Raw genomic sequence first — 26759 nt, 5'->3', positions numbered from 1 at the left:
CCGGCGCTCCGCCTGCCCAGCAAGCAAGTGGTAGAAATGATGAGAAAGAGAAGTAGCAGCTGGTGGCAATGGCGGTGAGAAGGGAGAGTCATGGGGGGAGGGGGCCCATGGAGGGGGCCTTGCCCCAGGGCCCTCGAAACCTGGAGTCGGCACTGAAGACAGCACCGGTGCACTCCAGGAAACACATCATGTGCAGTTCTTAACCTGCCCTGGTCTTCCATCAGTTCTTGCCAGCCAGCCAGCCAGATATAGATATACAGTCATGTGAAAAAGTACACCCTCTTTGAGTTCTATGGTTTTACATATCAGGACATAATAAAAATCATCTGGTCCTTAGCAGGTCTTAAAATTAGGTAAATACAACCTCAGATGAACAACAACACATGACATATTTCACTGTGTCATTATGTATTTTACAGAAATAAAGCCAAAACGGAGAAGCTGTGTGTGAAAAACTAAGTACACCTTATGATTCAGTAGCTTGTAGAACCACCTTTAGCAGCAATAACTTGAAGTAATCGTTTTCTGTATGACGTTATCAGTCTCTCACATCATTGTGGAGGAATTTTGGCCCACTCTTCTTTACAACATTGCTTCAGTTCATCGAGGTTTGCGGGCATTTGTTTATGTACAGCTCTCGTAAGGTCCCGCCACAGCATTTCAATCAGGTTGAGGTCGGGACTTTGACTGAGCCATTAAAACACCTTGATTCTTTTCTTCTTCAGCCATTCTGTTGTAGATTTGCTGGTGTGCTCAGGATCATTGTCCTGTTGCATGACCCAATTTCGGCCAAGCTTTAGCTGTCGGACAGATGGCCTCACATTTGACTCTAGAATACTTTGGTATACAGAGGAGGTCATGGTCAACTCAATGACTGCAAGGTGCCCAGGTCCTGTGGCTGCAAAACAAGCCCAAATCATCAACCCTCCACCACCGTGCTTGACAGTTGGTATGAGATGTTTGTGCTGATATGCTGTTTGGTTTTCGCCAAACGTGACGCTGTGCATTATGGCCAAATATCTCCACTTTGGTCTCGTCTGCCCAAAGGACATTGTTCGAGAAGTCTTGTGATTTGTTCAGATGCAACTTTGCAAACCTAAGCCATGCTGCCATGTTTTTTTTAGAGAAGAGGCTTTCTCCTGGCAACCCTTCCAAACAAGCCATACTTGTTCAGTCTTTTTCTAATTGTACTGTCATGAACTTCAACATTTAACATGCTGAGGTGTAGAGTCTGAGATGTAACTCTTGGATGTTTTGCAGTTTCTCTGAGCATTGCACAGTCTGCCCTTGGGGTGAATTTGCTGGGACGTCCACTCCTGGACAGATTGGCAACTGTTTTGAATGTTTTCCGCTTGTGAATGATCTTCCTCACTTTATGGACTTTAAATTGTTTGGAAATGGCCTTATAACCCTTCCCAGATTGATGGGCAGCAACAATGGCTTCTCTAAGATCACTGCTGATGTCTTTACTCTTTGGCATTGTGTTAACACACACCTGAATGCTCAAGACCAGCAAACTCCTGAGACTTCAGATTTTATAGAGGTGGTCACACTTGCTGATGATCAATTAATCAAGGGCATTTGATTAGCAGCACTTGGCTGATACTTGGCCTCTTCATACCCATGGAAGCAGTAAGGGTGTTCTTAGTTTTTCACACATGGCTTCTCCATTTTGGCTTTATTTCTGTAAAATAAACGATAACACGGTGTAATATGTCATGTGCTGTTGTTCATTTGAGGTTGTATTTACCTAATTTTAAGACCTGCTAAGGACCAGATGATTTTTATTATGTCCTGATACGTAAAACCATAGAACTCAAAGCGGGTGTACTTTCTTTTTCACATGACTGTATATGGCTGGCAAGAACTGATGGAAGAGAGATAAATAAAACAACCGGGGAAGCAAGGTGGACGGACACACTGTACAGCTAAACTGTAGGGATAAGAAACACAAAGAGGGGCTGTGGCTCAGTGGGAGAGCCCCTGCTTTGCATGCAGAGGCACCTGGGTTCGATCCCAGGCATCTCCAGGTTGAGCTGGGAGGGACTCCTGTTTGAAACCCAAGAAAGCCACTGCCAGTCAATGTAGACAACAGTGAGCTACAGCAGGGTGCAGAACATGAGGCCCAGAGTCCAGATCCAGCCCGCCCAGGGTCCGGATCTGGCCCCACCCCCTTTCCTCCAACCACCAATTGTTCAGGGTTTTCCTGCAGTTTCCCCCGCTTCTAAAAGTTGAAATGCCTCTCCTAGGGCTTAGTTCCTGGCAGGAAGAGCTTCTAGCTAAAATATGCTGGGATCTTGGGCCCCGCTCCTTTTGCCTTCAGGCGTGCCCCCTGCTGGATCGTGCCCCCCAAGAGCATCTCCAAAATGAAATTTGGCCTGCGGGCCGAAAAAGGTTCTGCACCAGAGTTAGAGGGACCAGTGGTCTGAGTCAGGACAGGGCAGCGCTCCCGTGTCCATATGTGCTGAAACAAATGCTTCTGGTCCTTGTAGTAAGTCGTGTGCGATTGCTTGCTACCCCCAGAATAAGTGTGAGTCACTACAGAATCTTTGCAGGGCCACGGACAGCACCTATTTCCAAAGAAACTGTACCCATTCTCATCTATGGAAGGACTAGCTGAGAGATGCTGAACCCAGATAGGACAAGTAGTCTCTTCTGGACCGTCAACTTCCAGTGCACGTTGACAGCCATGAACAGGTTCTCCAGCTACAAAAGACAAAATGAAGGGAGACCCCATGCCTCGACCTCAGCCCACTTTTAAAGCCCGGCCCTGGCAACCCAGGGCCGATTTTGCTTCAGCCAATGACTGGCTCAGTCCCTGGGTGGGCCGCCCTGGCATCCGAGAGGCTGGAACTCCCCACCACCTCCAGCTGTTGGCACTTTCTAGTGAGCAGGGGCTGCGCCTGGCCTTGGGCAAAGGGCCCAGGAGCCTCTAGATTACAAACAATCCCAGGTGGTTACATCTGACGACAGCCTGACCCGATCTTATGGCGGAAAGCAGCCTGTTATCATTGCCACGCTCCCATTTGGGAAGATGAAATCTCGGTGTGCGTACCCCAGATTTTCCACCTTCATCTAAATAAGCTCAACTCCAAAATGTAAACCAATTAAAACTAATAAAAAATAAAACAACAATAAAAATGAAAAACATGTACAAGGCATACACCAATCACTAACATTACAGTTTTTCATGAACACACTAGTTACAATCATCCCCTTCTTAGTTCAATAAAAATTATTTTATTTCTTTAACCAACCTAAGGGGAAGGGGGAAAAAAACATTATAACTAAAACTGCCCTTGGTAATAACTAGAGTTTCTCCGGATTAAAGGAAACATGTTGCCCTAACACGCAACAAAAAGAGGCCTACCAGGCCAAAATAAAAAAACCCAAAAACATAAGGTCCTCGATCAGGACTGAATGCTGAGCCAAGGAGGCTCGCTCAGGCCTGAAAAAGGGCACAGCAGGATGGTCCTTAGCCAATTCCCATAGTTGGCACAGCTGAATGAATAACAGTGAGGAGAGGAAAGTAACTTCGGCCCTTAACAGATCTAATGGCCCCCAAAGCTCCCTCCCCAGCGTCAATTGAGCAGGGGGACAAACTTGAACTCTCTAGAGGCACGTCTTCTTCAGCAAAAAGCAGAAACTGCAGGCCTAGGTCTATCTCTACAGGAAGCCTGGCGAAGTTATCTTGCATTACCTTGCCCAGCATCTGACTAAGCCATGCCACCAACCCTGCAATCAAAAAATAGGAGGGGGCACTGTGGAAGGTTTTCACCCCCCTTGTTGACAGCAACCCCAAAACAAACCCGGAGCCCCAATTTGAAACACTAGTCTGGGGCATTCCCAGGCAGGAACAAACAAAAAGCAAGGCTGTAGCCAGCATCATCACAGTAATATAGAACAGAGGGGCAAGTCTTTCCCTCGCTGTGGTAGGGGCTCCAGAAAAAACCTAACAGGTCAGTGTCTATTCGCTCTGAAGGAACCTCAACCAGAGGGAGTGGGTAGAACGGTGCCCCCAAGCATTCACAAATAAAGCCCATGTTCTGGTACACATCACAGAACTTGCAGACGTTTTCCCCAGCTATAACCACTGGGGGCCAAGGAAAACTTTTGGCCACCCAGCACTGAAACTTGCTTGTGCCTAACTGCCCACCCCCAGCAGCTTCTTGGGCTAAACAAGAAGCCTGCTCTCGAAGGACCTGGGGCACTGCTAACTGTCTTGGCAGAGTCCACTTTGCCCCACTGTCCCCTAAGGCAAATCCTCGATCAGAAGTCCCAAGTGCCCTACAGGGGCGCACGGGAGGGGCCAGGGGCACCGTCGTATCACCCCACACCACTCCATCTTGGTGCTTCTGCAATGTAGACCCGGAGGCTTGAACAGGGTTAGGAGTTGGGCTGAGCGCCGTCTCTATGGACAGAGGCTCTCTTTCCTCCTCAGTCCTTGACTCCCGCCCCACCTCTGGCAAAGCCCCAGCTCCTTGCTCCATCCTTCCCCACACAGCCAGTGGCGCTGGAGGAGCAGCCCCGCTCCCCTCAGGGGAGCAGCGCTCCTTCTCCCTCCCCCTGCCTGCTTCGTCCAGCAGTTCGACAGCTTGGCTGTGGGCACCGGCTTCCATCTAGGCAAGCCTAAGCAATGAGTCAAGTCCCGCGGTGGCACTGGGGGGGGGGCACCAGGCGGAGCGCCTTCGCAAACCGAGACATCTCACGCTCCCGTCCGGCCCCAACTCGGGACCCGGGAAGTTACAAGGAGCTGCAGGGAGAGCTTGCCTTTCCCACCGCTGATCTTCTTCCACGTACTTCCCGTCAACTATAGTAACATGTGCCCCCGTGTCTGGACACCCCAGCAGCTCCCTGAACTGCCTGTGGCTCCACTCTCTCCGTCCAGCCCGCAGCAGTTGCGCCAACGCCGAAGGAGCAGCCTTCTGAGCTCCCCGGCAGCTCTCAACAAAAGTGATGCCGCTTTGCTCCCTCTCCCCACTCCCATCAGCGTCAAAAGTCTCGACTGTCGTGGGCTTGGGCAGAGGTGCTACTGAGGGGGTTGGCAAGGGGCCGACAAGGGCTTCTTGGAGCAGATACTCCCTCTCACCGTGGGCTGGGCTATGCTCTGCCTCCCCTTTGCCAGCTGCAAACAGTCTCTTGGCCGGTGTCCAATTCCGTTGTAGTCATAACAACCCGCAGCCTGGGGAATGCCAGCAGTTGAAGGCCGCAGCCCTTCCCTTGCTAACTTCAAGCAGCGTCCTTCACGGCGTCCGATTTCCTTCCAGCTCTCGCAGCTAGCAACCGGGGGAGAGCCACCAAATTCTTCTTCAACCAAGTTCACTCCTCCCATTCCCAGGGCGTTGTGCATTAGCCACACATGAGGAACCCTGCTGCCAGTCTATGCTCGCTTGGTCAGCCAGGGACTCAGCATTTTTCAGAGCCCCAAAACTTCTGTCACCAGCTAGGGCAACAGTCTCACCAGGAAAGCCAGAGGGACGTTGTTCTTCCAAAAGACGTAACTGGAGCCCCAGAATTTCGATCTGGAGCATCATCAGTCTTTCCTCCCATTCATGAGCTTCCCACAAGGCCTGCTTCCAACTTTCCGTGCTCTCCTGCCTGCTGCTGCTGCTGTCGGGGCCAGGCGTCAAGCTCTCCCACCTTCTCCTGGCCGATAATCTTCAGCCTCCGTTGCAACAGCCACAGGGGTTGGCCTGCCACTCTCCTCCAGTCCGGAGATAAAAGCATCCAGCCTTGGCAGCTGGAACAAAACTTTACGGTCCTGTCACAGACCTGCCCTAGCTGGAAACTGCATAGTTCCTAACTAGCAAAATAACAAACCTTGGCGTGTAGTTCAAAAGCTCTCACACTTCACTCTCTCCAAATCCCTCTATACCAAAACCCAACCTGAATAACCTCAGTGTCTTATCCCACCACTACCACCATGTCAAGGAAGGAGGATCCCCGCCGCCGGGACTGGCCCCAACCTCCCTGCGAGGGAGGACCGCCCAGGATCCAATCCCGGGACCCCCTTCCCCAAAACAGGACTGGCCAAACCTGGCCTTTCAGTCCCCCAAAATACCCAGTAGCCACCCTCTTAAGCCAAGAGGCACTGAAATTAGCACTGAGGTTATGCAGAGAGAGCACACCAGCTAAAGGTTGGATAAAGGTTTATTGTTGTTGTTCAGTCGTTCAGTCGTGTCCGACTCTTCGTGACCCCATGGACCATAGCACGCCAGGCCTTCCTGTCCTGCACTCTCTCCCGGAGCGTGCTCAAGTTCATATTCATTGCATCCGTGATGCTATCTAGCCATCTCATCCTCTGCCGTCCCCTTCTCCTTTTGCCTTCAGTCTTTCCCAGCATCAGGGTCTTTTCCAGGGAGTTTTCTCTTCGCATTAGGTGGCCAAAATATTGGAGCTTCAGCTTCATTATCTGTCCTTCCAATGAGCACTCAGGGTTGATTTCCTTTAGGATGGACTGATTTGACCTCCTTGCAGTCCAGGGGACTCGTAAGAGTCTTCTCCAGCACCACAGTTCGAAAGCATCAATTCTTCGGCGCTCAGCCTTCCTTATAGTCCAGCTCTCACAGCCATACATTACTACTGGGAAAACCATAGCTTTGATTAGACGGACCTTTGTCGGCAAGGTGATGTCTCTGCTTCTTACTATGCTGTCTAGGTTTGCCATAGCTTTCCTCCCAAGGAGCAAGCGTCTTTTAATTTCATGGCTACAGTCACCGTCTGCGGTGATCTTGGAGCCCAAGAAAGTAAAATCTGTCACTGCTTCCATTTCTTCCCCTTCTATATGCCAGGAAGTGATGGGGCCAGATGCCATGATCTTAGTTTTTTTAATGTTGAGTTTCAAACCAGCTTTTGCACTCTCCTCTTTCACCCTCAACAAGAGGCTCTTGAGATCCTCTTCGCTTTCTGCCATTAGGGTGGTATCGTCTGCATATCGGAGGTTGTTGATAATTCTCCCGGCAATCTTAATTCCGACCTCTGATTCATCCAACCCGGCATTTCTCATGATGTACTCTGCATATAAGTTAAATAAGCAGGGTGACAATATGCAGCCTTGTCGTACTCCTTTCCCAATTTTGAACCACTCGGTTGTTCCATGTCTGGTTCTTACTGTTGCTTCTTGACCCTCGTACAGGTTTCTCAGGAGACAGGTAAGGTGGTCTGGTACTCCCATCACTTTAAGAATTTGCCACAGTTTGTTGTGATCCACACAATCAAAGGCTTTAGCGTAGTCAATGAAGCAGAAATAGACGTTTTTCTGGAATTCTCTTGCTTTCTCCATGATGCAGCGAATGTTGGCGATTTGATCTCTAGTTCCTCTGCCTCTTCGAAACCCAGCTTGTACTTCCGGTAGTTCTCGGTTCGCATACTGCTGAAGCCTAGCTTGTAGGATTTTGAGCATCACCTTGCTGGCATGTGAAATGAGCGCAATTGTGCGGTAGTTTGAACACTCTTTGGCGTTGCCCTTCTTTGGAATTGGAATGTAAACTGACCTTTTCCAGTCTTGTGGCCACTGTTGAGTGTTCCAGATTTGTTGGCATATTGAATGCAGCACTTTAACAGCATCATCTTTTAGGATTTTAAATAGCTCGGCTGGAATACTGTCATCTCCGCTAGCTTTGTTGTTACTAATGCTTCCTAAGGCCCACTTGACTTCACTCTCTAGGATGTCCGGCTCAAGTTCAGTGACCGCACTATCATGGCTATCAGGGACATTCAGATCTTTCCTGTATAGTTCTTCTGTGTATTCTTTCCACCTCTTCTTAATCTCATCTGCTTCTGTTAGGTCCCTGCCTTCTTTGTCCTTTATCATGCCCGTCTTTGCACAAAACGTTCCCTTGAGATCTCCAATTTTCTTGAAGAGATCTCTAGTCTTTCCCATTCTGTTGTTTTCCTCGATTTCTTTGCATTGTTCATTTAAGAAGGCCTTCTTGTCTCTCCTTGCTATTCTCTGGAACTCTGCATTCAGTTGGGTATATCTTCCCCTTTCTCCTTTGCTTTTCGCTTCCCTTCTTTCGTGAGCTACTTGTAAAGCCTCATCAGACAGCCACTTGGCTTTCTTGCATTTCTTTTTCTTTGGGATGGATTTCGTTGCTGCCTCCTGAACAATGTTACGGACCTCCGTCCATAGTTCCTCAGGCACTCTGTCTATCAGGTCTAATCCCTGAAATCTATTCCTCACCTCCACTGTATATTCATCAGGGATATGATTTAGGTCATACCTGAACGGTTTAGTGGTTTTCCCGACGTTCTTCAATTTAAGCCGAAATTTTGCAAGAAGCAGCTCATGATCTGAGCCACAGTCAGCTCCAGGTCTTGTTTTGACTGACTGTATGGAGCTTCTCCATCTTTGGCTGCAAAGGACATAATCAATCTGATTTCGATATTGACCATCTGGTGACGTCCATGTGTAGAGTCGCCTCTTGTGCTGTTGGAAAAGAGTGTTTGCTATGATCAGCATGTTCTCTTGGCAAAACTCGATTAGCTTTTGTCCTGCTTCATTTTGTACACCAAGGCCATGCCTGCCTGTTATCCCGGTGATTTCTTGACTTCCTACTTTAGCATTCCAATCCCCTATGATGAAGAGGACATCTTTTTTTGGTGTTAGTTCTAGAAGGTGTTGTAGGTCTTCATAGAACCGATCAACCTCAGCTTCTTCGGCCTCAGTGGTTGGGGCATAGACTTGAATTACTGTGATGTTGAATGGTTTGCCTTGGATTCGTACTGAGATCATTCTATCATTTTTAAGATTGTACCCCAGTACTGCTTTTCCCACCCTTTTGTTGACTATGAGTGCTACTCCATTTCTTCTAAGGGATTCTTGCCCACAATAGTAGATATGATGGTCACCTGAATTAAATTCGCCCATGCCTGTCCATTTTAGTTCGCTGATTCCCAAGATGTCGATGTTCAATCTTGCCATCTCATGTTTGACCACCTCCAGCTTACCTTGATTCATTGATCTGACATTCCAGGTTCCTAAACAATATTGTTCTTTACAGCATCGGATTTTCTTTTCACCGCCAGACACATCCACAGCTGAGTGTCCTTTCGGGTTTGGCCCAGCCGCTTCACTCTTTCTGACGCTACTTGGAAATACCCTCTGCTCTTCCCCAGTAGCATATTGGACACCTTCCGACCTGAGGGGCTCATCTTCCGGCGTCATATCTTTTAGCCTTGTGACACGTTCCATGGGGTTTTCTTGGCAAGAATACTGGAGTGGGTTGCCATTTCCTTCTCCAGTGGACCACATTTTGTCAGAACTCTCTGCCATGACCTGTCCGTCTTGGGTGGCCCTGCACGGCATAGCTTATGGCTTCACTGAGTTACGCAAGCCCCTTCGCCACAACAAGGCAGTGATCCATGAAGGGGAAAGGTTTATTAAGATCAAAATAAAGGGGTAGAGGGAAAGGGTAGAATGGAAGTAGCAAGGTACACAGAGGGTACAAAGCTAAATCACTTCACTATATAAATAATATAAATAATAAATCTACCTGGCCTATCCTAGCATACCTAAGTATGGATCTCCCTGGATAGCTTCCAGCCGTCTGCAGGTCCAGGACCACCAGGATGAAGGGAGACCCCATGCCTCGACCTCAGCCCACTTTTAAAGCCCAGCCCAGGCAACCCAGGGCCGATTTTGCTTCAGCCAATGACTGGCTCAGTCCCTGGGTGGGCCGCCCTGGCATCCGAGAGGCTGGAACTCCCCACCACCTCCAGCTGTTGGCACTTTCTAGTGAGCAGGGGCTGCGCCTGGCCTTGGGCAAAGGGCCCAGGAGCCTCTAGATCACAAACAATCCCAGGTGGTTACATCCGACATGACAGCCTGACCCAATCTTCTGGCGGAAAGCAGCCTGTTATCCTTGACAATTAAAAAAGGTAAAGGTGTCCCCAACCAGTCGTGTCCGACTCTAGGGTGCGGTGCTCATCCCCGTTTCTAAGCCGAAGAGCCAGCGCTGTCCGAAGACGCTTCCGTGGTCATGTGGCCGGCATGACTGAACACCGAGGTGCACGGAACGCTGTTACCTTTCCCGCCGAGGCGGTGCCTATTTATCTACTTGCAATTTCTTGCTTTCGAACTGCTAGGTTGGCAGAAGCTGGGACTAAAGACGGGAGCTCACTCCGTCACGCCGCACTCGGGTCTCGAACTGCTGACCTGCCGACCTTCCAGTCTGCAGTTCAGCCTCTTAACCCCTAAGCCACCACGGTCCCTTATCCTTGACAATTAGCAACGTCTTTAAAGAAGTATTAAGTGCCCCAGTGCTTGTCAGCCATGCTAGCGGCTTTGTACTTATTGCTCAGGGCACTGGGAAATGGGAGATGGTTTATTTCTTCCCGAGCTACCTTGCTGCAGCTGTAAGAGGTGACTGGGAAGGTGGCCATGCTGGGGGGATGCCCAGTGGAGCTGCCAACGGTAGAAAGGCTGATCATGGCAGCCCTGCTGCAGTGCCACCCTTTCCTGCGGCTCCTCTTTGCAGCTGCCTGCAGCAGGGGAAGAAATGCCTGCAATGAAATTCAACAGAATCAGTTTCTTCTCCTTCTTCCCAAGCCATTCATCCTTGATGCCACAGGCTTGATGCCCCACTGTCCACGGGCTGTGGTACGACTTGCCCAGTCTATATATCAGGGGTGATGAATCTCAGGCCCAGGGGCCAAAACTGGCCCTCTGGGGTTCCCCAGATGGCTATGGCTCCTTCCCCTGGCCACGCCCCCTTTTCCCTGCCCACTGATAGTTTGGTGGTTTCCTGATTTTGCCATAGTCTTTCCCATTCTGAAAGGTTGAAATGCCTCTCCTAAGGCTTAGTGACTGGCAGGGAGAGTTTTAAATTACAAGATGCTGGTATTTTTGACCCCGACCCTTTTGCCTTGGGCCCCACCCACCATTGGAATGTAATTTGGCCCTTGGGCTGGAAGATGTTTGACACTGCTGCTGTATATGCTAGGAACACAACTGCATGCATCCTACTGCCCCTCTTTTTCTTGATCAACACATTATTATTATCCCACAAATCTGTATCATGTTTTATAAAGTCTAAAAGGACAGGCCTCTGTCCCGAGGAGTGTACAATCTAAAGTTCACACAAGTAACACCCCCCCCAACACCTTTGCAGGGAGCAGGAACTGACGGGGAGAGCAGTCCTGTGGCCCCTAGACTGTGTCTCGGGGGCCATAGGATATTTTGGATTCCTGGATCCGAGGTCAGAGACAGCAGTTCAACCTCAAATCCAGGATTCTGAGCTCCCTGTGCCCTCCCCCTCGCAGCCAGCACAGAGAGAACCGCGGTAGCGGCCTCTCTGAGCTCACAAAAGCAACCTTGGAGAGGAATGAAAGGGATGGAGGAGTCTGTGGGCAGAGAGCGGTCTGAGAAGCAGGAATACAAGCTAACCCCAGCCTTCCCCAGCTTCCTTCCCTCCCCGTCTGCAGAGCTCTAGCTAGATGGGCAAAAATGCCTGTCGAGCAAAAATGCAGAGCGGGAGAAGATCCGTGCTCCTCCCACTCTGCATATGATGCCTGTCAGCCTCCAGGGATAGAACTGTGCCCTAAGTCAGGGATAATTGTATCTTGATTGTATTGTTAAATTATTTTGTTTTTGTTCTGTGTTTTATTTTACTGTTGTTGTTACTTTAAATATGTGTGTTATAGCAAATAATTCTCAAAGGAAACATATGATCCAGAACTCCACTTCCCGCTTAAATGGTGCCGTGCAGCTTGACCCCTCAATAGATCAAATTACATTAGATTGTTCCTCCTGACAAAATAAGGCTTTGGGGAGTTCACTTAAGTGTGTCTCCTGGAACATCTCTGGATGGTCTAATAAAAGGGCAGATGGTTCATTCAGAAGGTACCTTAGATCTTTTGATATCATATTCCTACAGGAAACATGGTGCACGGGGGAAATTCTTCTGAGTAATTACAAAATCTATGAAGTCCCTGCAAGTATCCCCAGAGGCATGGGACACCCGTAGGGGGGATTAGCCTGTTGTATATCAACTTCATTGAAAGGCGAAAGCTATCTCATCAGTAATTTGGAGTCCTGGGCTTTGGCTGTATTTTTCAAAATTAATTTAACATCATATATCATGGTAAATGTATATATTCCTCCTTGGAATCACAGCAAAAATGTTTGGGAAAGCCTTACAGATTACATACTTGGCCTGCAGACCCAACTATCTGGAGCTCATTTGATATTAGTTGGTGATTTTAATGCCCGGATTGGCCCAAACTGGAATGCAATAGAGCCAGTCTCCTATTTTTCCCTGGATGACTTCCCACTGATAAAGGATAGACAGTCAAAGGATCACACGATTAACACCCAAGGGAAGCAGTTTATTCAAATGATCTTTCAATCTGGACTTCTCATTCTGAATGGCTCTCTGTCTGAGGATTTGACAGGGGAATTTACCTTTATCAACCATCTTGGGGCTAGTGTAATTGATTATATTGCAGTTCTTCCAGCTGTGTTTGGGCTGATTACGCTCTTTAGAGTAGATTCATATCCATGTAGTGATCACCAACTACTGATTGTCCAGTTAGAATGTTTTAAAAATGCCCAGGCAAATCAAGAAAATAGGCTCCCAGTCCCAAGCACGAGGGTTGCAACATACCATCATAAATGGGCAAATGTGAATTTAAATGCTTTGGAACGCTTATGGCATTCTGAGAATGTACAACTCTTGCTGAATACCCTGTCCTCTTTCAAAGAGACGGAAGTAGTACTAGAATGTTATGCCCAGATTATAGCAGCAGTCGAACCTCTCTTATTTTGGAAAGGCCAGTCAAAGAACCAGAGGCCAAAAGTGGGTAATCCATGGTTTGACATGGACTGTAGGAAACTTAAGCAGGAAATTAAAAGACAACATAAACTCCTAAGAGACAGAGGTATAGTCCCTTTACCACAGTCCTATTTGGCACTGCGTAAATTATATAAAAATACAATTAAAGAAAAAAAGCAAGAGCATGCTAGGTTACAATGGGTGGAACTAGCAACAGCACTCGAAAGAAATGATAGACCTAGATTTTGGCACCTTACTTCAGACTTAAGATACTCTGGGACTCTATCCATTGACTCTGTTATTACAACACATGAATGGGAACGACACTTCCATTCCCTCTTTTATGATGAGATGGCCTGTCTTCCCCCATTGCAGGAGGAAGACCCAGAATCATCTAGTTGGCCCCCAGTCACCTGTGAGGAAATAGCTATGCTGATACGGAAGTTGAAGCACGGAAAGGCCCCCGGAAGGAGTGGCATTTCACCAGATTTCTTGATCGATTATCCTCATTGGTGGATCCCAATGTTAGCAACCTTATTTACACTTATTGATAGAACTGGGAAATTTCCCCAAGATTGGGCAGTAGCTATTGTAGTGCCTATTTATAAAAAGGGCAATCGGTCAGACCCTAAGAATTATCGCCCTATAAGTCTACTGGATGTTATAAGTAAGTTGTATGCAAGACATCTTTTAGATAAGCTGGAAAATTGGGTGCTCAGGGAGAATCTCCTTGTTGAAGAACAAGCAGGCTTCCGATATGGCAGATCTACAGTAGACCATTGTTTTCTACTAAAATATTTGGCTGGGAAATATACATCTCCCCCTTATCACTCACTTTTTGCTGCATTTGTAGACCTTCAAGCAGCCTTTGATTCTATATCTAGACCTCGCCTTTGGCAGAAGCTTACACTTTTAAATGTGGATTATAAATTGCTCAGGAGAATACAGGGGCTGTATGAGAATTCTATCTTGCGTGTGAGAGAGTCTTCAGGTGATCTTTCAGGCCCCATTATTGTTAACAAAGGAGTGCGCCAGGGATGTTTGCTGGCACCTCTTTTATTCAATTTATATCTTAATGATATGGTTCCCTACTTATCTAATCCAGACTTCTTCCCACCTCTTTTAAAAGACAGGAATATTTCAGTGTTATTATATGCAGATGATGCTGTTCTCCTGTCATACACCCAGGTGGGGATGCGTAGGCTTTTAAGAGCCCTAAGCTCATATTGTGTGAGAGAATTTTTTTTATTTTTTTATTTATTAAATTTATTAATCGCCCATCTGGCTGGTCACCCAGCCACTCTGGGCGATGTACAACACACCATAAAACAATTTAAAACAATAAAATTCTACCATAATTTTTTTTTTTAAAAATACCCTAACCCACCCCAAATGCCTGCCTGAACAACCACGTTTTTAATGCACGACGGAAGCTCATACCCTGACCCTTCAGGTCAACTACGAAAAAACTAAAATCTTAGTCTTTGGCAAAAGGAGGAAAAAATACCGAAGGCAGCTGGATAACCATCTGCTTGATCAGGTCAACAAATATAAATACCTAGGAGTGACATTTCAAAGTTCAGGATCTTGGTCGGAGCACTTGAATGCAATAGCCCTGACAACTAATGTAACTAGTAATGCCATTCTTCGTTTTGCTGCTGGACCAGGTGGTAAGATGGTGGCCCCTTTAATAGAGCTATACAAGGGCAAATTACTTCCCCAAATATTATATGGGGCACCTGCCTGGACCCATGCTAACATTGCTTCATTGGAGTCAGTGCAGCATAAATGTCTATCCAGAGTACTGGGGGTTCCCAGATCCACTTCTAAGGCCATTGTCCGACTAGAAACAGCTTGTCACTCAGTGGGAATGCTTGTCCAAAAAGCTGCCACTTTCTTCTGGTTAAAGATAGTGTTCCAGCTGGCCTCCCCCTTGGTCTTATTAGCATATGAAGCTATGGGAAGGGGCTCATGGGCAGACAGGATAACCACATCTATCTCTGAGTTGGGCTTTTCACAATCATATTTGCTTGCGAGGGGCTATGATAGAGCTAGGGATGAGATTTCAAAGAGGTTACAGGATGTTGATATTCAAACAACAATGGCTGTTGCTGCTGAAAGTCGCTCTAACAAGATCTATAAAAGCATCATGACCTCTCCGGGGAAGGCTCTCCCGTATTTGATTTCCATCACCTCACATGAATTGAGATGGCTCATGACTAGGTGTAGACTGAACTCACTCCAATTGATGGAGGTGAAGGCACGTTATAGGATCCATCATGGCATGAGTGCAGATTGCCCAGCTGGTTGCCCCAAGGTAGAGGACATGGTACACTTTTTAGCAGAATGCCCATTGTATATCGATTTGAGGAAGCAATATCTTGAGCCCCTATTAGCTGTGCTAATTTTGGGGGGGGGGCAGCCCACTGGAGGGCTGCCGGGGGCAAATACAGCACCTGGACCTCCCACAGTCCCCACTCCTGCTTGAAAGATTAAAGTCATCACTTTGGATTGGGCCTGGAAATGGACTGGAGACCAGTGCATCTCCAGTTAAAAGGGTTTCAGGCTGGGAAAGTCACTTGGGAAAAGCTGCCCAGGGAGTTTGTGAAGGACGAAGTGGGCAAATTGTCTTTGTAAAAGTATTTATTTTGGTGCGGAAAACTAAGGAGCGGCTGCAGGTAGGATACAAAACCTTCCAGAAATGTGCAGCGGGAGGGGGGCAATGTGGATTATTGAAATGAAGGTATGTCAGCAGTCTTAGGGAAGCATTTGGTCCCTTTTGTCCAGAAGCTGCACATTTAATCTGGGATTTACAGTTTCTTCCACAAACTCTATAATCTCTTCTAGCTGTGGCTCAGTGGTGCAGTAGCTGCTTTGCATGCAGAAGGTTTGATCCCCGGCAGCATCTTCAAGTAGGGCTAGGAAGGAATCCTGCCTGAAACCCTGGAGAGCTGTTCCCAGTCAGTGTTGTCAATACTGGGCTAGATGGACCCAGGGTCTGACGCAATGCAGAGCCACTTCCTCTGTTCCTGTGCTCTTCATGATACTTTCCTAGGCTAGGCAGATAACTTTGCTCTAATTTTATATGAACAAAGGGTTAGGCCAGCAAAGGGCTGTTGGCTGCTTCACATTGGCCTGACTGCAGAAGACACTGAAGCCAAAACCTTTCCCTCTGAGAGCGGTTAAGGATGATGAAGACAAACATCACAGGATCTGGAGGGGCAGCCATGTTACTCTGTTGCAACGGAGTCTTTCTCAGTCTTTAAGGTGCCAGAAAACTCTTCGTATTTTAAGAGCAGTGGTTTGGCAGTTATGGCCTCCCAGAACGTCAAGACATTTTTCTGTCCAGGAGGGAGCAGGTGGGGGGAATCCCATAGATTTTTGGTAGGGTTTGGTTTGAATGTGGGAAACAATGACCATGGCGGGCACCTATTGGCTAGCAACAATATTGTCACCAACACACCTCTCCACCAATCTCCAGAGCATTTTTACAACCATTTAAAAAGGATTGTGATTTGGGCTGGGGGTAAGGTAAAGAGAATAAACATATATACATACAAATGCATAAGTAGTACTTTTTTTTTTTTAAGGGGGTGTTAGCCTTCTTGATACATGAGGACAAGATTGAGGACTGATACGCCTCCTTGTACGAGAAGTAAATTTCCAATCCAGCATTAAACTCGATGGTATTACAGAGTTTCAAATGCAGAGTAAAATGGGCCCCCATCTACTATAATCTAAGTTTGACAGCAAAGAAAAACAAGAGAGGGAGGGGAGAGATGGATATTAGGAAATGCAGTTATATATCTTTAGGCGTCATTACAGTTGAGGATGAAGATTAAGGTATCAGTCTAAGAGACTTCAAGGATTATGCAAAGCTGAGTTCATAGCATGGCTGAAGAACCTGCTGCGATAACAGGGACCTACTGGATCAGCCTAAAGCAGCCTTCCCCAGCCTGGTGTCCTCCAGATGCGTTGGACTACAACTCCCAGCATCCCCAGCCAGCATGGTCACTGACCATGCTGGCTGGGGAATGCTGGGAGTTGTAATCCAACGCATCTGGAGGACAGCAGGTTGGGGAAAGCTGGACTAAAGATCTCGACTCAGTAAAGACTGCCTTGAACTCCTTGCCTCTATGGATGGCTGAAAGGAAGAGCGACATTTCAGAGGATCAGAGCTAATAGCAGTGAGGGTTCTGCCTGGAGCACAGATAACGAGTTCTGACAGGAGCACTTAATAAGCGAGCATCCTTTTTTCCTAACCTAAATGGAGCCAGAGGGCAGGCAGGTTTCTGCAGAGCTTGTGCTATGCAGTGAGGCCAGGGGAACAAAGGAAGAGAATTGACATGGAAAGATGTTGGCAGGCACATTGGCACAGCTCACACTCAGCAGTGGAGCCAGAGGGGATGAAATAAAAGAACCGTGAGGTGGACGTACCGAGTTGCGGGATCACAAGGCTGGGATGTTTCGAAGCCAGCATCTTCAGTTCCTGGAATGAGAAGAGGGTTTGCATTACGGGGGGCAAAACACAACAGGCATGGTGGTGGCCACCAATCTTCAAGGCTATCTGGATTCTGACCTGAAAATATAAAATGCTCCACCAAGAAAAGTTAGATTCTGAGACATGTCATAGCAGTGCACATCTGCATAATTTCTCTTATTTTGCAGCAATGAAGTTGCTTTTATTCTGGCTGTGTTGGTCATGGGGAGAGAGCAAGGAGCTAGACAGACAGCACGAAAGACCCAGCCACTCAGGGTTATTCAGCCACCTGGCTGGCTTCTGAGTGGCTTATCAGCAGGCACTTTCAAGCATACTTTTACAACCAAGAGGACTAGAAACTTGCTTTTTTTAAAAAAGAAAGAAAGCTGAGGATCTCAAGTAGCTGGATTATGTGCTCCTGCAGAATCACATGATTCATACAGCTGAATCAGTGCCATGTGCCCAAAACATCCACAGATGTCTGGTGTAGAGGGGCAGCTGAAGCTATCTGGTTGTACAGCTGGGGAGTCTAGCATTGTTCCCATGGACACCTCTCTTGGCACCCACCAGGCACCTTACCTCTCCTGATATTTATGATTTATTATTTTAAAATAGTTATCTTTTCTTGACTGGGAAGAAGCGAGCGTGCTGCCAAGCAAAGGGCTGCCCTCCAGTGCCATCTTTATTTGGGTTCAGAAGGGTGGCCTTGTGTTTTGGCACTCTGACCCAAGCTCTGCCTTGCACTTAGGTTCTTTTCCTTTAGTTGCTTTTCATTTAGTCTCACCAGTTTGCCTTCTGGGAAATGAGTGTATTGCGGCTGGCCATGGCAGCCATTTTGTGAGAGCACCCACATGCACCCACTAACCCAAAGCAGTTGGGGATCCCTGATGTACAGGATTCTCCAAGGGCACATCCGTAAAGTGATCAGATTGACTGGCCATGCTCCCCATTTGGCATTGCTGTGACAATCAGAAGCATGACGGGAGGTTCTTCCGTACAAGGGCCAGTCATTATCAACCTCCCACCAGTCCTGAGCAATTCCCCACCGCCAAGGACAGGCCACTGTGCTCCAAGGTACCTGTGTCAGAGCTGAGGTCTTGAGCACACACAGACAGAGCGTAAGGCAATGTATGATTCCGCCCCCTGAATAATCACTGTGCCAGTGTACCTCGTATGTAAGAGGAGCAGATGGAGCATGTAGGGATAGCTGGTAAGTGAGGGCATGCCAACAATCTCTGCCTGACATCCAGGCCTACTGCTGAGGGCTTTAATCCAGCGTCTATATGCTGCATTCATTTACTCTGCAGATGCCCGTCTGCTGCTGATGTAAAAGCCAAGGGGGTGATTGTTATCATACTGCCTGTCAGGGTGGAAACTGAGCCCAGACAGCCCCAGAGCAGTTCTGATTCTGAGGAGGAACAACAATCCGTGGGAGAGGAGCCCACTCATCCCTCACAGGCTCAGCACCTGGCGGAGATTCCTCCTGCCAGCATTCCTGAGATAGACAGTGACCCTGGCAGTGGGAAAGTGCGGGAGGGGGGCTTGCTAGACACTCGACGCAGACGCAAAGAGCAACGAGCAATGGAGGGCGCGGAAAGGAGGCGTAGCGCCCGTCTGGCACGCAAGCAACGGCCACCTCCCATGGACCCAAGGGAAAGAGGGAGGATCTCTCCCTAGCCCATAAGTTCTGGGTCTTCAAGTGACTCTCTTTCAAACAGGGATCAACTGCCTACTTGAAGCTTAGGCCACTCTGCTGTTCCTTGCTTTAGTCGCTGGTGATTAGCATCTGAAAGAGTCATTAAGTTGTAAAAGGATTAAAGCTTTGAAAAGAAATCCTTTCGTCTGTGTCTTGAGTTGGCTATTGGAATCTACTGAGAGAGGCCACCAAGGCGCTCCTGACACTGCCCTTATACACACCGATGGTGCTACCACACTTGGAATACTGTATACAGTTCTGGTCACCACACCTACAGAAGGATTTAGTGCTAACATATCAGGAATGTAGAAGAAGTTATAAAGCAAAGGAATTAAGAATAGAACTGCCAATATCATGCTGCCTCTACACAAATCTATGGTGCAACCACACCCTCAGATACTGTGTACAGCTCTGGTTACCAGCACACCTTAACAAAAGATATTGCAGAGCTGGAAAAAGGGCAGAAAAGGGCAACTAAAATGATCAAGGGGCTGGACCATCTCCCCTATGAGGGAAGGTTACAACAGCTGGGATTGGTTAGCTTGGAAAAAAGGAGGGTCAGGGGAGACATGAGAGAGATGCGCAAAATTATGCATGGTGTAGAGAAAGCGGATAGGGAGACATTTTTCTCCCACTCTTATAATGCTAGAACCCAATGGGCTCATCCCATGAGCTGATTGGTGGGAGATTCAGGACAGATAAAAGGAAGAACTTCTTCATATAGCGCATAGTTAAACTACGGAATTCGCTACCACAGGAAGTAGTGATGGCCACCACTTTGGATGGCTTTAAAAGAAGATTAGACAAATTCCTGGAGGAAAAGGCTGTCAGTGGCTACTAGTCTTGATGGCTATGTGCTATCTCCAGTACCTGAGGCAGTGAGCCTATGTACACCAGTTGCTGGGGAACATGGGTGGGAGGGTGCTGTTGCACTCGTGTCCTGCTTGTGGACTCCCAGTCAACAGCTGGTTGACCACTGTGTGAACAGAATGCTGGACTAGATGGACCCTTGGTCTGATATAACTTGTTAAAAAAGAACAGGTGGAACAGAAAAAGAGGTGGGGTTGCACTATATGTTAAAAATACATATCTCTGCACATACAGGAGGATGAGCTTGGTAGCCCCATCAAGGGCATCTGGGTTAAAATAAATGGAGCAAAGAATAAAAGGAACTTGGTGGTCAGAGTCTACTACTGGCCACCCAATCAAGGAGAAGGCGAGGATGAAACTTTTGAAAAGCAAATTACTAATGTTTCAAGGAAGCATGATGTAGTAGTAATGGCGACTTCAATTTCCCCAATATTTGTTGGGAGACAAATTCTGCAAAACACGGCCCCTCCAGGAAATTCCTGACTTGTGTGGCGGATAACTTCCTCCTACGGAAAGTAGAGGAAGGAACTAGAGGATGGGCTATCATTGACTTGACCCTAACCAACAGAAAAGACTTGGTGGATAAAGTAGCAGTTACAGGAACTCTGGGGAAAAGTGACCATGTTATACTTGAGTTCTTGGTTCTAAAGGAAGCAAAAGCCGAGTATAGCCAAACCCGTACCCTGGATTTTAGGAAAGCCGATTTTAATAAACTCAGAACAGTGATAAGTCAGGTCCCATGGCAAGCGACTCGAACAGGAAAAGGAGTCCAAGATGGGTAGGAGTTTTTAAAAAAGGAAATTCTCAAGGCACAATTACAAACAATTCCAACAAGAAAAAAAGGTGGAAGACAACAGAATAAGCTAATGTGGCTTCACAAAAAGCTAAGAGATGATCTGAAAACAAAAAAAGACACATATAGGAAGTGGAAAGAAGGCCAAGCAACAAAGGAAGAGTACAGGCAGGTAGCACAGAATTGCAGGGATGGTGTCAGGAAGGCTAAAGCTGAGAACGAGCTGAGGTTAGCGAGGGATGCTAAAAGCAACAAAAAGGCTTTCTTCAGCTACGTGCATAGTAAAAGACAGAGGAAAGAAATGGTGGTTCAGCTATTAAATAAGGATGACAAAATGATAACAGATGACAAGGAAAAGGAAAAGGCAGAAGTGCTCAATTCCTACTGGCTCAGTCTTCTCCCAAAAGAGGGTCTATGACCCCCCTAGCACAGGTGAAGTCCAGGCTGAAAGGGCAGGATTGAAGCTTGAGATTGATAGGCATATGGTCAAGGAACACCTAATGACTTTGAATGAGTTCAAATCTCCAGGGCCAGATGAGCTGCATCCTAGAGTAATAAAGGAACTGGCAGAAGAGCTCTCAGAAACACTGTCTTATTATCTTTGAGACATCATGGAGGATGGGTGCAGTGCCAGATGACTGGAGGAGGGCTAATGTTGTCCCTATCTTCAAAAAGGGGGAAAAGCAGGAACCTGGGAACTACAGACCAGTCAGTCTGACATCAATCCCTGGGAAAATTCTGTAGCAGGTGATAAAGCAATCCATCTGTAAGCACCTTGAAAACAATGCAGTGATGACTCGAAGCCAACATGGATTGTCTAGAACAAATCCTGCCAGACAAATCTGATCTCATTCTTTTATCAATCCCTTGTGGACTGTGGGAATGCTGTGAACATAATATACCTCGACTTCAGCAAAGCTTTCAACAAAGTGCCCCATGATATCCTGATGAGCAAACTAGCTCAAAGTGGGCTGGATGAAACAACAATCCGGTGGATCCACAGTTGGCTACAGAATCAGACCCAAAGAGTGCTTATCAATGAGATCTTCTCCAACTGGGGAGGAGTAACGAGTGGGGTACCGCAGGGCTCAGTCCTGGGCCCAGTGCTCTTCAACATTTTTATTAATGACTTGGAGGAGGAGGTGCAGGGAATGCTGATCAAATTTGCAGATGACACAAAATTGCGGGGGGGTAGCTAATACCTTGGAAGACAGAAACAAAATTCAAAGTGATCTGGATAGACTGGAGTGCTGGGCTGAAAACAACAGAATGAAATTTAATAGAGATAAATACAAAGTTCTGCACCTAGGAAAAAGAAACCAAATGCACAGTTACAAGATGGGGAATACGTGACTCAACAACACTACAAGCGAGAAGGATCTTCGAATTGCTGTAGATCACAAGCTGAATATGAGCCAACAATGTGATGTGGCTGCAAAAAAGGCAAATGCTCTTTTGGGCTGCATTCATAGAAGCATAGCTTCCAAATCCCGGGAAGTACTAGTTCCGCTCTACTCAGCACTGGTTAGGCCTCATCTGGAGTACTGTGTCCGGTTCTGGGCACCACACTTTAAGAAGGATGCATACAAACTGGAGAGGGTCCAGAGGAGGGCAGCAAAGATGATCAGGGGACTGGAAACAAAGCCCTACGAGGAGAGACTGAAAGAACTGGGCATGTTTAGCCTTGAGAAGAGAAGACTGAGGGGAGATAGGATAGCGCTCTTCAAGTACTTGAAAGGCTGTCACAGAGAGGAGGGCCAGGATCTCTTCTCCATCATCCCAAAGTGCAGGACACGGAATAACAGGCTAAAGTTACAGGAAGCCACAATCCGGCTGAACATCAGGGAAAACTTCCTGACTGTTAGAGCAATACGACAATGGAACCAATGACCTTGGGAGGTGGTGGGCTCTCCCACACTGGAGAGGCTGGACAGCCATCTGTCAGGGATGTTCTGACTTGGATTCCTGCATTGAGCAGGGGGTTGGACTCGATGTCCTTATAGGCCCCTTCCAACCCTGCTATTGTATGACTCTGTGTTTTTATATTCTTAACTTCAGCCTGCAGTCAAGAGACCTGCATTTTTTAATGCTATCTCCAATTGTTTTTGAAAACACCTCCCATGACCAGCTGTGCTGGTTTTCTGTTAAAAAAGCCTTTTTACTACCCAAAAAGGGAAGGTGGTTGTGTTGGGCAAAAGAAAAATGTCAATCCCCATATTAGGTAATGCCTTTATTAGGCCAACTCCAGGGTCACTGAGGGTGGTTTCAGGTTGCAGCACCTGGGAGACTCTCCTAAGTGTACTGAGGAGGAGGAGAGGAGGAGGAGGAGGAGGTTTGGACTACTCTCAGCAGCTGGTAGAGCCTTAATTTGAAGGTCTGCAGCCTTCTCCCACTTTCTGTCTGAACACTGTAACCAGATGCAAACTCCATGGCAGCGTTCCTCAACCAGGGGCCCTCCAGATGTGTTGGCCATGCTGGCTGGGAATGATTGGAGTTGTAGTCCAAAGTATCTGGAGGGCACCAGATTGCGGAAGGTTGGCCTAGGCGGATACTCCAACCCAGCCTTTCCCAACATGGTGCCCTCCAGATGTGTTGGACTGTAACTCCTATCACCCCAGTCTAGGATGATGGGAGTTGCAATCCAACACATCTGGAGGGCACCAGGTTGGGGAAGTCTGCTCCAACCTAGAAATCTGTGATTCGTCACAAGGGGTAGCTGAACAGAGTTCCAAAAGCTCCCAGTTTGAGCCCTGGCTGCTTCTGACACTCCAGTACAAAAGGGGTGTATTCACAAGATGCATCACTTAAAAAAGTGTTCAGGGGAGAGAAAGAAGAACCGTGCCTCTTTGCTTTCCTGGCAGTTGGGCTCAAAAGAAACAAAAAATTAAAAGGTCAGGCTGGGATCAGTGAAGGCTGGTGGCTCCGATTTTGGTGGGGCTGTGAATCCATTCTGGGTTTCAGTCAGAACCAGCCAGAACTCTAAAGGAGCTATCCAAGCTGCTAGATGCTATCCCCAAAACAGCTTCAGCATGTTGGATAGCCCCTTTAAAGTTCTGGCTGGTTCTGACTGAAACCCAGAGTGCATAGACAGCCTCACCGAAATCAGAGCCACCAGCCTCCGCTGGCTGGGATATATTTTTTACCTGATCTCTTGCTAGTCCTAGCTGCCACATGGTAGAGAAGAAGGCAGAATGAAAAGTTCTTAAAATACGGGTGTTGAACTGTTTTCAGCCTAGGAGCTGAATTCAATTTCAGAAAAGCTCGGGGTGGGGTGGGGGCACCAAAGGGAAAAGGAGCAGGGCCAAAAATAAGCCACCACCTGGTTGGGGAAGGGTTGCTCTTGTACAACAGAAAGTGGTACTGAGAAAATATTGGGCTCCTTTCTGTTTCTGGGCATAGGACCTCTCCACCGGTGACAGGTGCCTGAGGTGCAAACATTGGTCCCACACCTGACCTGTATGCTTTTGAGTTGTTCCATTGTAGTCCCATTCAGACAGAGGGTATCATAAGAGAAAACATGATTCTGAACACATCTCTCTAAGGGCAAAGCTGTTTATGCACTATTAGGCTGAGTACCACCCTCCTCCCTGGCTTCTTTTGAGAAAGACCCTGACTTTTGGGGGCCCTTTCAGCGGCTAAGCATTGGGTTAGAGCCAGACTTATCCATACTTAGAGCAGACCCCTTGAAATCAATGGGATGTAAGTTAGTCACAACTAATTTAAATCCCAATGATTTCAATGGGTCTACTCTGACTATGACTAAAGCCAGATCCCACTCATATAATCCTGCAATTTTGGAAAAGTAATCCCTTGCTTAATCTGGAAGAGAAATTGGAGAGATGCTAAAGGCCAAAGCATACTTTACTTTACATCTGCGTCTAGCTGCTATGACTGTTTTTCATTTTTACTCTAGAGCAGCCCTCCAATCTGGATCTTAAATGACCCCCCCAGTCCCCCCAGCTAGGGTCCCAATCTGGACCAGGGGCTGCTAAAGACACATTTAAAGCAAGGTCTGTTTTGGCCATAATACAAGTGAGATGGGAATAGACAGCCTCTTATGAGGACAGAAGTGCCAATAAATATGAGTTGTAGAACAGCTCCCTTAAACAGTACAGCAACTCAATGCTTTCTGCAATTTGTATCATTTGTCCATCTGAGGGTACTTTACTACATATGTCTACTGGGTATTGCACACTGTGTGTGTTTTTTCTGAAAGCCTCCCCCAACCTGGCACAACTACAACTTCAATCATTCCCAGCCAGCATTAACCATACAGACTGGGGAGGATGATATTTCTAGTCCAAGAGGTCTGGATGGTGCCAGGTTGGGAAAGGACGCTTTTAGGGGTGGGTAGGTTTCTATCTTCAGTGCTTTAATACCATCATCTTTATTTTATTCAGTGGTGTACCTGTCTTGATTTAATATTTGAATTTTTTTAATTCACTGTAACAAGGACTGGGAATTAGTTGGTGGAGGAGGATGGGAAAATATTGTGTGTGTGTGTTATAAAAGTGACAGAAACCCTTCAATAACAGAATAATTTTTTAAAAACTAATAATTGCTTGTAGTGGAATATTTCAGATTTGGGGAGAGGCCAGTTTCCATATTTGTCTTCACATAGCCTCCATCACATTCCCCCTGCCGTTGGGAAGTGCCAAGAGCAACAGGCTATCCAGCTGCCCATATGAGGAGATGCCCCAGCCCCAAGGACCTAAACATCTGGTACAAACTGGCCGTGGTTGCTAAGTAGCAGCCCAGTTCCAGGGTTACCATGGAACCTTCAAAGAGCAACATTTGGAGCGATTCTCTCCTCTAGTTACTATGGAAACTTTGAACAGCAGCAGTTGGAGCAGCTGGGAGGGGGCACTCCAGCGCCTCCCCCCCGCCCCGGGCTTCCAAAACAGTCTTCTCATGCAGGGTGTCAAACCTCTTTCCGTACCAGGGCTGAATTCCATTTTGGAGACGCTCTCAGGGACCACATTCCAGTGGTGGGCGGGGCCAAAGGTAAAAGGTGCAGGGCCAAAATAACCCAAATGCCAGCATGTTGTTACTTCAAGCTCTTCCTGCCGGTAACGAAGCCTCAGGAGAGACATTTCAGCCTTTTAGGATGGGGAAAAAACTGCAAAAGCCGGGAAACCACCCAATGATTGGTGGTCCACGGAAAGGTGGTGGGGCCCTCTGGGAAATCACAGAGGACTGGATTTGGACCCCCAGCTTGAGGTTCTACACCCATTGGATTAATTTTCACTTATTGTCCACTACTTTGGAGGCAGTTGTGAGAAAGAAAACCATGATATAAATCGTTTAAATAATTCAGTAGTGTAGATAGGTACCAGCCAAGGCATTTTCCCGCCACCACACATGTAGGATGTGGCAATAATAATCCCACCTCTGATGTTTCTTCTATGATGTGCTCATCTTTTCTGGCTCAGCAGAGTCACAGGGTGTAGAAGAGGGGACTGGTTTGAAAAGGTCACCGGATCAGACCATCTTCAGAAAGAGTTTGGCCCTTTTTCTTTAGGGAACGGAACAACTATTTTTTCCTGGCCTACTGGCCTTTTCAGACCAACCACTAAAACTGTGTATGATGGTTAAAATTTTAAATAATAATACTAATAATTCTTTTTGCAGATTTGAAAGGAATTTTCCAAGTGAAAAGGATGCCATACATTTTTCAAAGAGAAAAAGAGATACTTCCCCAAGGTACATGAAAATATGCTTTCCTCTTGCAAATGCACAGCTCAGTTTAAAGAAGTACGGACAACAGCAACACAACCATTTTCATTTGCAGGTTTTGGCTTGGCTTGAAAAGCATAAAGAAAATAATCATTTCCAACAAGAACCAAACCAACAAAAATCTGGTGCATGGTAAGAAACATATATAGTTACACTGCTTCAGGAAAGGGAAGAAAAGCCCAAAGCATAAAACATCACAGATGAATATATAACCAACGTGAAGGTAGCTCCTTAATAGGTAGGTAGTTAATTTCCAAAGAAAGCAGATGTTCCTTTCCTTTTCCTGTCCTTTAAAATTTTCTCAGTAAAGTTTTTTTTTAAGAGACCACCTTAGAAGCTTTCAGTGGTTGGTTTTAGAAGCCCAGTGGGCCAGGAAAAGAGACTGTCTTAGATGTTTTCAGCCTGCCCAGA

At 47.0% G+C, this 26759-nt stretch overlaps 1 protein-coding gene across 1 annotated transcript in view; it reads left to right on the top strand.

The window, feature by feature from the left end:
* Window positions 1-26311, top strand: part of TMEM170A (transmembrane protein 170A) — a 37606-nt gene extending 11295 nt beyond the window's left edge. The window contains exon 4 of the mRNA XM_084812181.1: window positions 26244-26311. Coding sequence (XP_084668307.1) covers window positions 26244-26249 — 6 coding nt within the window. The 3' untranslated portion in view covers window positions 26250-26311. The remainder of the gene's footprint in view (window positions 1-26243) is intronic.
* Window positions 26312-26759: the final 448 nt, after the last annotated feature.

Source organism: Heloderma suspectum, chromosome 8, assembly GCF_057233095.1.
Source record: "Heloderma suspectum isolate Gila_16-S chromosome 8, 16-S_ref, whole genome shotgun sequence".
In the NCBI taxonomy this organism is placed as follows: Eukaryota; Metazoa; Chordata; class Lepidosauria; order Squamata; family Helodermatidae; genus Heloderma; species Heloderma suspectum.
The sequence above is the reverse complement of the archived record's forward strand: the minus strand, read 5'-3'. Positions and strand labels throughout refer to the sequence as shown.